The sequence below is a fragment of the Hyaena hyaena genome, unplaced genomic scaffold (assembly GCF_003009895.1).
Source record: "Hyaena hyaena isolate Hyena2069 unplaced genomic scaffold, ASM300989v1 scaffold_38, whole genome shotgun sequence".
In the NCBI taxonomy this organism is placed as follows: domain Eukaryota; kingdom Metazoa; phylum Chordata; class Mammalia; order Carnivora; family Hyaenidae; genus Hyaena; species Hyaena hyaena.
In genome coordinates this window covers 4736604-4750042 of record NW_024080670.1, presented here as the reverse complement: position 1 = coordinate 4750042, position 13439 = coordinate 4736604, and the positions used below count along the sequence as shown (strand labels likewise).

At 46.1% G+C, this 13439-nt stretch overlaps 1 protein-coding gene across 2 annotated transcripts in view; it reads left to right on the top strand.

Annotated features, from left to right (window-relative positions):
• GARNL3 (GTPase activating Rap/RanGAP domain like 3) overlaps positions 1-13439 on the top strand; it is a 152960-nt gene that overhangs the window by 83604 nt on the left and 55917 nt on the right. For both annotated transcript variants that reach the window (XM_039229480.1, XM_039229479.1), the window contains exons 5-9: positions 495-594; positions 2140-2258; positions 8371-8435; positions 10354-10417; positions 13287-13313. In XM_039229480.1, coding sequence (XP_039085411.1) covers positions 495-594; positions 2140-2258; positions 8371-8435; positions 10354-10417; positions 13287-13313 — 375 coding nt within the window. The remainder of the gene's footprint in view (positions 1-494; positions 595-2139; positions 2259-8370; positions 8436-10353; positions 10418-13286; positions 13314-13439) is intronic.

Sequence of the window (13439 nt, the reverse complement as noted above, 5' to 3'; positions counted from 1 at the left end):
CCACGGCAAATCATTCATCGCGGTTATCTTTGGGGAGAGGATTCAGATGATTCATTATGTTTATCCATATTTCCCCCCATTCGTTGTGTTATTTCGTGACACATTTTAAATATTCTACCAAAAAATATGAACTTGAGTAAGAGGCCGATGAGATGCGTTCCGGGTGAAAGGTGCCTGTTACAGGGTTGCCAAACAGAAGGGCATGCCTCTAGGGGGCACCAGCTGCCAAATATTTGGAGCTTCGAACCAGGAAGTTCTACTCAAGTTGGAAATAGCGGAACCCATCACTCGGTTTCTTTTCCTATACCCCAGGGACCTTCAGAATGCTTCTGCGATGTGGACATGGTATCTTTTCTAATGGGAACATGTGGCTACAGTCTTGTTTGTACGCTTTTGACAAGGACTTTTTTGGTTCTTTGGCCTCTGGTTCATTGCCAGCTTCTTGTTTACTTTCTGAATAAGCCTCTTAATGGCACAATTTTGTTCACTTACAGAATGCGACCGCCCTGCCGGGTACGTGGCGAAGAACAGACGTGCACTTAGAAAACCCAGAATACCACACCAGATGGTATTTCAAGTATTTTTTAGGACAAGGTAATTATGCCATGATGGTGGTTGGGATAAAAGGAAATGAAAAATAGTGTTGCTGTAATTTATTCTGGTGCCCTAAAAGTGTGAAACTAACCAGTTTAGGGACACTAATGTCAGGTTAGTAGTCAGCTTTGTAGATTTGAAGATTCAGTTCCAACCTCAGCCCTAGGATTTTTTATTCTCTCTCTCTCTCTCTCTCTCTCTCTCTCTCTCACACACACACACACACACACACACACACATGCACACGCATCAGTTGTTTTCATCCCTTGGGAATTAAAGGGGATTAGATATTCTAAATGGCAATTTGAATTTGCAGGGTAGACATCAATTTTAGACCTGACCAAGGCCAAATACCAAGTACTATCCTATACCAAATACTATAGACAGGTCTATAGCGGATGTTGAACACTTAGTTCAAGGCAATGAGGGGAAGAAATGATTCCCTGAGGGTCAACATAGAACTGGAGAGGCATTGGCTCTGGTAACACGCAATTACACTGGCCAAGGCGCTCATTGTCCCTACCCTCAGGGAGGCTCTAAAATGGGTCTGAGTCCTGGTTCTGCCGTTCTTAACTACAGGACCTGACACCGATCACCTCTCTATGTCTCCGAGACTTCATTTCCTTCTCTGTAAAGTGGAGGGATCACTAACACATACCTAGTAGGTTTGAATAGGCGTTTCAGTGAGATATGCTGGAGAGAAACCCTAAGCCCTGCGCCTGGCACACAGCAAGAGCTCAGTCATTAAGAGTGATGTCCATTTAAAGTGAAGGGCTCAAGTGAACATACATGGGAAGGCGGAAAACGTGAATGGAAGAATAATCACTGTCGCAAGATTAGAGAAAAGCCAGATAAATTGCTTATCAGGCGAATGCATGTGTTTCTAGAAGATGTGACGCTTGGACTATAAAATGAGAGTGATCAGGCACAAAGGATATCCTTTTAAAAGTCTGATACTGTTTTATTCTAAGTAGTTCGCTTGCTATAGACAAGGCATATTCCTTTATAAAGAAAGAAGTCAGTGGGAAAGTTGTCAAGTTCCCAAATGCTTGAAAGCATAGTTCCCAGAGCAGTGAGGCTCTAGAGAAAACCAGCGCCATCATTCAGATACCAAGAAACTCAGAGGTAAGGCAGGCGCCAGGTTGGTGGATTCAGAGGCTCAGTGGTGTCCTCGAGGCTGGCCCTCCTCAGGGTCACAGGGTGGTTGTAGTAATTCCAGGCATCACCTCTCGACACCATCATGTCCAGAGCAAGGAGAAGGCCATCTTCAGGACTGAAGAAGCCTTTCGGGAAACCCCTTGACCCATTTCTCCTCCTGTCTCATTGGCTGGCATTGGTCACATGTTCATTTCTGAACATTCCTGAACCAGTCGCTGCCAAGGTCAAATGGGAGTGCGTGATCAGCGTGGCCTGATCAGGGTCCTTTCTGAGCTGGGTTTAGGATGCTTGCTCCCTCCTCGTGTGAAAAGGAAAAATTGTCTACCGCCACTGGGGCCTGAAAGAATCAATTGTATGTTCACTGTTGTAAACCTGTGTCTCTTGCAGTCCATCAGAATTACATTGGGAATGATGCAGAGAAGAGCCCCTTCTTCTTGTCCGTGACCCTTTCTGACCAAAACCATCAGCGCGTCCCTCAATACCGTGCAATTCTTTGGAGGAAAACAGTAAGTCTCTGGCTTGCACCTGGAGGGGCATCTGTGCTCCAGAGTTTGATTAGTATCCTTGTCAGAGTGGTTCTGGTGAGTCTTTTTCTGTGGGGTTCTCGGAGCTTGGATATTCAGGATTATACTCTTCAGCAGTGGGGCCTCCAAGCTCTGGGTTCAACCACATATTCTCCCCAACAGGCCACAAACCAGGCACGTCCCTTCCCCTACGTCTCTGGCCTGTGACATAGAACTGTATTTTACAGAGTATATTAACCTTAGCGGTTACTGAAACTGAAGACCAACTGGTTGACCTTCAACTAAAAGAAAGAAAAGTTATTGGAAGAATATAATACTGTTACCTGGTACAGGCCATGGGGTGCTCCTCTTTCCGTGGGTCATTCAGTCAAGCACTGAGCCAGCTGCGCTTCTAGAATTTCTTTGAGGCTTAACCCCTTCCATCAATTTCCTGAGGTAGAAAAACACCTCAAGACTTAACAGGACAAGTACCCCCCGCCCAGGGTGGGTTCTGAGTAGACTGAAGGCAAGTCCCTTCAACTCAGGAATGTGGGCTTCTCTTTAGCTTAGGAAAATTTTCTTAGGTTCGTTTTTGCTGCTTTCTCTTCTTTTTTCTGAATTCTTTTTCTGGGAATTCTTACAGTTGGTCTCCATCTTTCACCTTTTACCTTTAATCATTATGTCCTTCCCTTGGTTCCTTTTTCTTCCTTTGCTTCTCAGAGAACTTTTCATAGGCATTATGGACAATAGAAAGAGCAAAGGGTTTGTAGCCAAGCAAACCAGGGTCAAATTACATCAGTAGTAAATTCATTCATGTCAATTTGAGAAAATTGCCGATGCTCTCCGTTTTCTTCTTTGTAAACTGGGGAAAGTTCTGGGCTGTGGCTCACAGGGTGCCAAGGACTATATTAAGTGAGCTGTGATTTCAAAATCCACATCTATGCGATGTCCCAAATCATCAAATCTTAAGTGGCTTAGATACCAGAAGGATAGAACATTTTACTCTCGAATGGGTGAATGCAGTGTATAATTAAGAAGCAATGAGGCAAACCACACTCGGAAAATGTTAGTACTATTATGTGGTAGTCTCACTTTTTGGGTACATTTGTTGAAAGCTATTAATCATTGCACACTGATTCTTACCTCAGCAATACAGGATCTCAAAAATTGCCACGTAGATCTTTTTGGGAAGGAAATAATACAGGAACGTAAAGAAACAGTCTTTTTTTTTTTTTTTTTTTGCATACACACACTCAAAAAAATCGTTTTTTTACACGCACACACTTTAAAAAAACAGTAACTTTTTAATACACACACACACACCAACACATGGTACATGTGTTTGCCTGCATGCGTACACATACAGCAACTTCAAAAAGCCCAGAAAAAATTTCTGGGAACCATTACGCAGTAAGTTGCAGTTAGGAACTTTCTGTGACGATTAAAAATGCTCACAGTTGACAATAAAATCTAACATTTATTGAGCACTTACCGTATGCCATATATATTAAATCCTCCCAGTGCATTATCTTAATAGGTGAAATTGTGGTTTAAGGGGTTGAATGTCATGGTCGAGGTTACACGCCAAAGGCGGCAAGGCTGTGCTGAGCTGTTAGCAGAATTAATTCTATATATAATTCTTTGACTTGTGCTCTCTTTCACTAGACTCTGAGCTCCATGAAAGCAGGGGACATGTAATTGCTTTGTTCCCACCCAGTCCGGTACCTGGCAGGTAGAAGCAGCTCAAGAAGTATTTACTGAAAGAATCAATGAATGACACCAAAGCCCAGCCTAACCTGTGTGCTATGCTGCCTCTGTTTATATAAATGTCCATGTCGTGTTTCAGAAAGTGTCCTCTCTTTAGGCAGGTTGAAGGCAAAAATTTAATGTAAATCCCAGTTAGCTCTTACTCGTGAATTATTTCCTGCAGAAAAGTTTTGGCTCTCCCCCGTCACCCCGTCTGCCATCATCACAGCTGTACTAAGCCTAGTTTATGCACCAGTGTTAGATGATTGTGTTGAGGGGCGCCTGGGTGGCTCAGTCAGCTGAGCGTCTGGCTCTCGATTTCAGCTCAGGTCATGCTCTCATGACTCTTGAGATCAAGCCCCATGTCTGGCTCTGCACTAACAGTGCAGAGCCTACTAGGGATTCTCTCTCTCTCTCTCTCTCTCTCTCTCTCTCACTCTCACTCTGGTCTCTCTCTGTGCCTTCCCTGCTCACATGCTTGCTCTCGCGTCCTCTCCTTCTCAAAATAAATAAATAGACATTAAAAAGAAGGAGGTAACGTGGAAGGACTGTGTGCCAGTTGTTCTCAAGCGCACACATGACAGTCTCCTCCCACCATTCACCTAATGAGAAGTGACCATGCCCTTGTCCGAAGCCTCTTATCTTCTGCATCAGGAAGGCTGTTTTCTGACCTTTTCTTTCTTTCTTTTTTTTCCAACACTATTCTAGTCTCTCTTGTTTAAATATTTTCTTTGGCGGCTCAGTCAGTTAAGTGTCCAACTCTGGATTTTGGCTCAGGTCACAATCTGCGCTGGCCATGGAGCCTGCTTGGGATTCACTCTCTCCCTCTCTCTCTCTGCCCCTGCCTCACTTGTGTTCTCTCTCGCTCTGAAAAATAAATAGACATTTAACATAAGTAAATAAATAACTATTCTCTTTGGATGACTCTGCCTCTTTTGGACACACAGTCTTTCTGATTGCTTTCCCCTCCCCCTGCTCCTCTTGAAGTCGATATCTGGGTGCATGAGGAGAGAGTTGATGAAACCCCATAGTGGCAGAAGAGGACTGTGGGTTCACCTGGGGCTTTCTGGGTTCTGTTGTGGCTGATCTGGTCTCTGAACTAGCAATCACTGAGATGTAACTGGTCCCCTCTGGCCTTTTTAGCATCACTGGAATGCACCTGTCGCTGGAATCCATGGTCCCAGTTGTTTGCCCCTTGCATTGATGGCACCGCGCACTGTGAGCTCTGCGACCCGACCCCAGGTCTCTGCTAGTCACTGAGCCTCTCAGGTCTGTCCCTGTCACTGCACCTCCCCTGCTGGCCAGGGGGCAGGTGGGCTGAGGCAGGACACCGCTCTAGGCTTATGTTTCTAATTTTGGTGACCATCCACACTTGTAGCTGCTGAGTCACTGCCCCTCATCATGTTCAAACAGGTTCTACCTAGACTTCAAGGTTCCTAAGGAAGGCCGTGCCTGGGAAGCGAGCCTCCAGTCCACGTGTCTCACCTTGATCTATTTGCAGCACCCCTGCACCCACTTCCAGGCCTGCCCTCGGAATGGAGGAATCAAGGGCCCCGGCATCTAACGCCCTAGCTTTTCCCATCTTCCTTCTTCTTTCCTTTAACTGACACAAGAAAGGATAGTTTTGTACTTTGGCTACCTTTCTGGAATGGATTTTCTCAATGTCCTGCCTTCTTCCTTCGGGCAGTAACAGCCAACCCATCTCCTCACCTGCAAAGGTGGCCAGGTACTGGGAGGGTAGAACAGGGGCGGGGGGCGTTCTGCTTCTTCTAATGACTAAAGATGTTGCCTCTACTACCTTATAAATTGGGATAAACACTCTGAAGGAAACAAAGGCAGAATGATACGGGAGACCAACTTTAGATCAGACAGCTCAGGAAAACCTTTCCAAGGAGGTGACATTTAAAGACACCAGAGAGGGAAGAGAACCAGCTACATAAATAGCACGGGGAAGGGGCAGGCAAGGAGCATTCCAGAAAGAAGAACAACAAAGGCAAAACAAAGGAGGAGCTCTGAGGACTCCTCTTGCTCATCTGGGGAGAAGGCCAGGAGGAGGGAGTCAGACCCCAAGAGCCCCGTGAAGGCAGTGGGGCTGGCCTAATGAGTTAGCCCCTCTACTGAGAAGTCCCAGCACCTTCTCCAGAGCCTCTAGTCTAGACCTTGAATTGTGTGCCAGGGCAAGGCAAGTGCTTGCTGGCGGCTCCAAGTGGCAGTGCTGAAGGAAGGCGAGGGACTGAAAAATCAAAGCAGAACTTGGCAAAACGGGTCAGCTGTGAAGCCCCTCTGGGCCCCAAACTAGTGCTGGAGGCTACAAGGGATGCAGAGAAGCACATGCCTCTGCACCCCCTCACCCCTGCCATGACCTCACATTTTGTTCAAAAACCAACAGATAGCTAAATGCGTAAGCCCCGCTTTAGACAGTCCTATTTATCTCTGTTGTACCTTCTACTAAACACGAAGCAAAGACTTAAAAAAAAAAATACATACTTTCTGTACAGATTTCATCCAGACAATGCAGCTAGTTAAAAAGAGACTCCGAGTCCACTTACTCAGGGGTAACCACTGCAATACCCTTCTAGACCCTTCCATATCCTTGCTGTGATCACCTGGTGTTGCCTGTACATGTACTTGATGCTGGCTGTGTGTCTGTTGGTCCCACCAGAACACAGAGAACCGAAGGGTGTCTTTTGTGGGAAACAACTCTGGGAAGCTACCACAGGGAGAAGATGGGGAGGAAGAGCTTTTACCAGTTCGTGGTGAAGGAAAATACAAATCCACCATCCCGCGAGCCTGGCGTTCCGCATCCACGTAGGCAGCTTATGAAGAGGCTATAGTCAGCCAAGCAGGGGCTGTATCCTCCTCTTCCATACGTTCCGCCCCTCAGGCTGCCGTGGACTTGTCTTTAAAACCGCATTTGGTGTGTTTGGTGAGAAGGAAAAGTAGCTAAGGTAGGGGATGAGCAAGAAGGTCAGACCCAAGACCCTCTTCTAGAAGGGTTGGCATCCTATACAGGTGACCACAGTGTGAGGTAGGCCGGGGCCGGTAAAAAAGCAAGGCCACCCAGATAACTTAGGCTTCAGCACATGGGTTATGTGGGATTTGAACATCCCTATTCCCACATCATAATACTCATCTGTATCAGAAATCTTCTAAAATGTCTGTAACATAAACTGCATTGATTGATAGAGAACCCATAAGAGGGCTTTGTCTAGAAAGATACACTCCTCCCCAGCCTGGAGTGGGGGGCGAGATCGCCGGTTCTCCGGGGGCGTGGGTATGAATGTTGAGTTCACTGAAAGGGATCATGGGCTCGACAAGGTAGAGGAACTCCATCCCGACGCCAGAGTTCTGGGCTTGGACAGATGAGTTGGCAGGTGCGTCTCGAAAACGCAAGGAAAATCCTATCTCCTTCCTTGCCTGTTTCCCACAAGAAATGCCCTTACCCTTTCTCTAACTATTTGTGCTGCCAATTTTATTAGTCAAAGTTAGAAAGAAAGTTTTAAATGTGTACTATATTATAATCCCTTTTGCCAAACATGTAGTGTAAATCCTTTATAGATTACAAATCTGTATCATATCTTTTTTGAAAAAAAAATTTTTTTAATGTTTATTTACGGGTCCCTGGGTGGCTCACTCAGTTAAGCATCTGAGTCTTGAATTCAGCTCACGTCATGATCTCGTGGTTCCATGGGTTGGAGCCCTGCATTGGGCTCTGTGCTGACAGTGCAGAGCCTGCTTGCGATTCTGTCTCCCTGTCTCTCTGCCCCTCCCCTCTTCGTACTCTCTCTCTCTCTCTCTCTCTCTCTCTCTCAAAAATAAACATTTTTTATCCTTTAAAATAATAAATAAAATGTTTATTTTTGAGAGAGCGTGAGCAGGGGATGGGTAGAAAGGGGGAGACAGAGGATCTGAAGCAGGCTCAGTGCTGACAGCAGTGAGCCCAGTATGGGGATCGAACTCATGAACCATGAGATCATGACCTGAGCCGAAGTCGGGTGACTTGGAGATATTACATTTAGGTCCCATTGACATGCGGAATCTGTTTTCTTCTCATTGCCTTTGAGGCTGATCTGATTCTTGGCTCAGAGACCAAATCCCCTTCTCATCTTGGTCAGACGGCTCCATCCGCTCACTGCACCAAGACACCAAGAATCCGTCAGTCCATACGTTGAAGAATAACACTTAACTCCCCAAATGTTGGGGGAGGGGGAGGGTGGAAAAATGCTGTCAAGCCCGAGCAAGATTTCCTCCACCACAGAATGAGCTTATTCCTATATATGTTCATATATTCTTTTAAACAGCCAGGCAAGGCTCTTTCAGAGATGGAAATTGCCAAACTTCTCACTGATCTGGTGTTTTGACTTTGCAGGGTACCCAGAAAATATGCCTTCCGTACAGTCCCACAAAAACTCTCTCCGTGAAGTCCATCTTAAGGTGAGTACTCATGAGTAGAAGCCCAACACTGGGAGCCTTTATAATTATTTTCCTCCTGCGATCGTTCTGATGTTACTTTTCCGCTTTCTGGAGCCTTGACTGCGTACCAGCCGTTTTGCCAAGCATCTGACATGCACCACATCGTGCATGCCAGTGTCTTCACGGCAAGCCTGCAGGATGGGCACTGCCGTTCTCCCCACTGCATAGCAGAAGAAATGGAAGCCCAGAGAGAGGAAGCCAAGATCACACAGCTGGTGTGCGGTGGAAATTAAGCCCCACTCCTACACATCTCCAAACTGCCTGCGTGGCCACCCTCTTTTTTCCTTGCATGCATGCAGATACTTTGGTTTCGTAAAGAAAATCAAGAAATATTTTTCCTCCCATTTTCCTGCTTTGAAACAGAACCTCATATGTCAGCAAATGCCTCTCAGAGAAGAAAGTACTTATTCTTCGCAGAGACAGTTAAATGAATGGAACATCCAGCTGCTCCGTGCTCCGCTGCGGCTCCCGCCCCCACCTCTCCATCCCCTCCTGTTACATCCCCCTCATGCTGGGAGACAGACTCCTCTAGGGAATGCCACCACCCAGATGCTACCTGTCACCCTGTCACCAGCCCAGAGGTTACATCGTAGTAACGGTAGCTTCTCAGGCACAGCACTAAATGCTCTAAAGGCATTCTCTTAGCAAGTCTTTAAATTTTTCATGTCTCTTTATTTTTGAGAGAGAAACAGAGCGCAAGCTGGGGAGGGCCAGAGAGAGAGGGAGACACAGAATCAGAAGCAGGCTCCAGGCTCTGAGCTGTCAGCACAGAGCCCGACGTGGGGCCCGAACTCACGAACTGTGAGATCATGACCTGAGCCGAAGTCAGACCCCTAACTGACTGAGCCACCCAGGCGCCCCTCTTAGAGACTCTAGACCACCTGCACAGAGTAGATCTGTGATCACCTGCACTCCAGCAAGGAGTCACAGCCTCAGAGAAGTGAAGGGATTTGACAAAGAACTCACAGCTGGTAAACCACAGAGCTGGCATTTAAACCCAGGGCCCTGTCATTCCTGGTCTTGGGTCTTTATGTTATGTGAATATGAACGTCTGTCCCAGAGCCCTGGTGGTTTACTCTCTGTTCATCTGCAGCTAAGTGGTGGGAAGAGATGGTGTTCTCAGTGTCCCAACCACAACGCATACACTTGCCAGAAGCATCTCTCAATTGGAGGGACAGTCTTGACTCCATTGATTAGGGACCGCATCTGGCTGATGAAAGGGCACTGAGATTCAGAAGTAAAAATGTTCATATCTCGTTTTCAAGCTTGATTTGCTCCCTAAATCACAGGCCTTCTCCTTTCCACTCGAGGCCTTCTGACTCTGCCCCTAAGCAGTCTGAAGCCTGAGCTCTGAAAGTGTTGGTGGAGAGATTAACATTTTTATCGAGCACAGAAATACCTTGCTGCTTCTGAGGAGCTATAAATCTTAACCCGCTTTGAGAGGAACACTTAGAATTATACTGGCTTAAGATTTCTGTGACTTGTTTTTTTCCTAAAAGAAGTTACTTCCGCTTCTTTATATTTGAGGACAATTTCATTTAGTTACGACCTCATTTAGTCCTAGGAGTAGGGAATTGCTACGGAAATGTCAATGGACCACTTTTTTAGTACATAAAAGTAAGAATCTTGAAGGTTAGGTTGCCCGAAATAGGCTCCTGATTGCCCCCCTCCTCTCTTACTTGATGAGTGTCATTAAGGGACAGTTCTATAAGGAAGGTACAGAGCCGTGTTGGGTTACCCTCATGCACTCATTCACTGAGCGCCCTGTGTGATCATTGGTTTCCTGGGTGCCGGGCCCTCCAGGGAGTCCAGCTGTGATCTCGGAAGCACCGAGACTTGCTCCACCTTGCTCTAGCTCATTCTGTCCTTTCTATTTCAGTGCCATGAACCTGGACAAATTTGAGAAAGGCCCCAGAGAAATTTTTCATCCCGAGATCCAAAAGGTAACAATTTTTTTGCTTCATAACGATATATGCTTGATCACAATGTTAGATTAGAAAGGACAGATCATCGGTGAGTCTCGGCCTAGGATACAAGCATAATCAGAATCACGTACAGGGCTTTGAAAAACACTCATCATAAAGAACCTTGCAGCTGAGATGCTGATTTGCCAAGCAGGGGTGGGAATCTGCAGTTTTCAGAAGTCCCATGAGTGATTCTGAGGCACAGCCACGACTGAGAACTGCTGAACGATACGGTCTTTGATCCAGGAACCAAAGGGATGTATGTTCAGAAGGACCTTATTGGCTTAAAAGCCAGTCTTTTTACTGAGTGATGCAGAAGGTATGGAACATGAGGTTTTTTTGGTTTTTTTTCAGGTAGTAAAACACAAATGTGTTTACTGAGCTCTGAGATAGAACACCGTAGACCATAGAAGATGTCCAGAATCCATCCTGTTTTCTCAAGACTCGCTGTTAAGGGAAAGCAGTCTGCCTCAGGGAAAAAAAAAAAATTCAGAGCCGTCATCTAGTAAAGGACCATCAGAAAATGTCAGCCAAACTTCTGTCTTGTCGCAATTAATTTAGCATTGAAATTCCCCCTTGAAACTTACAAATGCAGCCATCACACACACAGTGCCGGCTTTGTGTCAAAGCTGAGCCTAAAGGGACTGGGTACACCGGTGACAGGGAAGAGGCTGGAGAGGCAGGCTGGAAACCTAACCGGGAGGTGGCAGGGAGCCTGCGGAGTCTTTAAGTAGAGGAGCCTCATGCTTAGTCCGCTTTTCAGGGATATAATTCAGAGGGTCTGGGGAGGAAAGAAGAGAGCGTGAGCAGTCTTCGCTTGCATACCTTTAAAAGAGCTTTTAAAATAAACTTATTGGGGGCATCTGGGCGGCTCAGTCGGTTACGTGTCCAAATCCCACATCAGGCTCTGTGCTGACAGCTCAGGCTACAGCCTGCTTCGGATTCTGTGTCTCCCCCTCGCTCTACCGCTCCCCTGCTCATGCTCTGTCTCTCTCCATCTCTCAAAAGTTAAAAACAATTTTTAATAAAAAAATAAAATAAACTTACTGGCTCTCAGCTTACCCCAAATACATAAAGTTGTGAATTCCCATATCTTCTGTTTTAATTTAATTTTTAAGACAGTATTTGTACCCTGACTCAGCCCCAGAGGAACTGAGGCCAAAACGGGTGTATTCAGTTAAACTTTAAGCATCTTGAAGATGTGCAATGCTTAAAACTAATTCTTTATATCAAACTTTCAAACAACAGGGAATTACTAATAGACCACCACCAGTGTGCCTTTATTCTTTCATCTGTACAGGTTATCATACATGCTTTTTTTTTTTTAAGGTCAGACCTTTTTTTTTTTAATGTTTGGTTTTTTTACAATTTAAGAAAAAATGTTAGCATTTATTTATTTTTGAGAGACAAAGCACAAGCAGAGGACGGGCAGGGAGAGAGGGAGATACAGAATCCAAAGCAGCCTCCAGGCTCTGAGCTGTCAGCACAGAGCCCGACGTGGGACTCAAACCCACGAACTACAAGATCATGACCTTAGCCGAAGTCGGACGCTTGACCGACTGAGCCACCCAGGTGCCCTTTTTTCAGAATTTTTTAAAAAATTTATTTTTGAGAAACAGAGAGCATGAGCAGGAGCGGGGCAGAGAGAGAGGGAGAGAGAGAATCCCAAGATGGAACTGGATCTCATGAACCATGAGACCATGACCTGAACCAAAATCACGAGTCAGATGTTCAATTTCCTGAGCCACCCAGGGGCCCCTAATGTGAGAGACAGCATGTGCATGGGAGGGAGGCAGACTGAGAGGGAGAGGATCCCAAGCAGGCTCCACCCTGTCAGCACAGCACCGAGTCTGACATGGGGCTCAATCCCACGGCTCATGAGATTATGACCTGAGCCAAAATCAAGGGTGACCTGAGCCACCCAGGCGCCCCCAGGTTATCAATATTCTTAATCCTCTCCTTCTTGGAGCCTGGATGGGACCCCCAGACACAGGCCCTATAACCCACGGAGCCCATGGGATGCTTCTCTTGGCATCTTGCCACTTAGCAGATATCCTCAGCACACTTCATCTCTGCTGAGTCGTCCCCGTCTGCCTTCCCCCTCCCAACAGAATCAAAGAGGACAAGAGAGCAAGATATGGAAGCCTTCTGCCTATTTATATCATAGCTCTGTGCCTGTTTTTCACCAAACAAAAGACACCTTCAGCTTTCCCGACATCTGTGTTTTGGCTTTCTTTCCCTTAACAGGGGGCCACCCACGCGCCCTCCTCCATCCTGGGTGTGTGAGTGTGTGTGCACCTGTGTGTGCCCCTCAGTAGCGGTGGTTTCACAGCTGCCACCCCCTCCTGTACATGCATCTGAGGAAGCCTTGAGCCACAGGTGTTAGGGAGAAAAGAAGGGACGCGGTCTTGGATCCTAAAAGTAAACCAAAAACAAGCCAATCGCATTATGTAAAGAAGGCATCTTTCCACCAAGCAGGAAGGTGGCTGATGCTCTTTAAAAATGTTATGCGCCTTTTCCTGGCTGCTATACTCTGTAGTTATATTTTCCTTGGCCAAAATCTTGCCAGAAGCCATATGTGATAGGCTCGCTTTAAATAGATGGAGAAACCCGGGTGTCGGTGTGTTTCTTCCCACTGCGACGCAGCCTTTGTTACCAGATAGTTGTGCTAGCGTGTGACTTTCCTAGATGGCCAGGTATCTCACAAAAATCTGCACAACTAAATTTGAATATTTTAAGCACTTCTAGGGGAGGAAATGGTATAAACTGAAGCTTGGCTTTCTTGGGAAGGCAAAATAAAATCATCACTGGGAAGCATGGACCTAACTCTCAAATTTTGATTTGACAGGACTTGCTGGTTCTTGAGGAACAAGAGGTGAGTAATTTTAGAAGTTTGATCTTGCTGTGTTCTGCCTCACCCTTCACCTTGACCTTTTCTTTAAGTCAAACCTCTCTACACGGATTTGTTAAGTAAGCAAATTATTAGCACGGAAAGACCTTC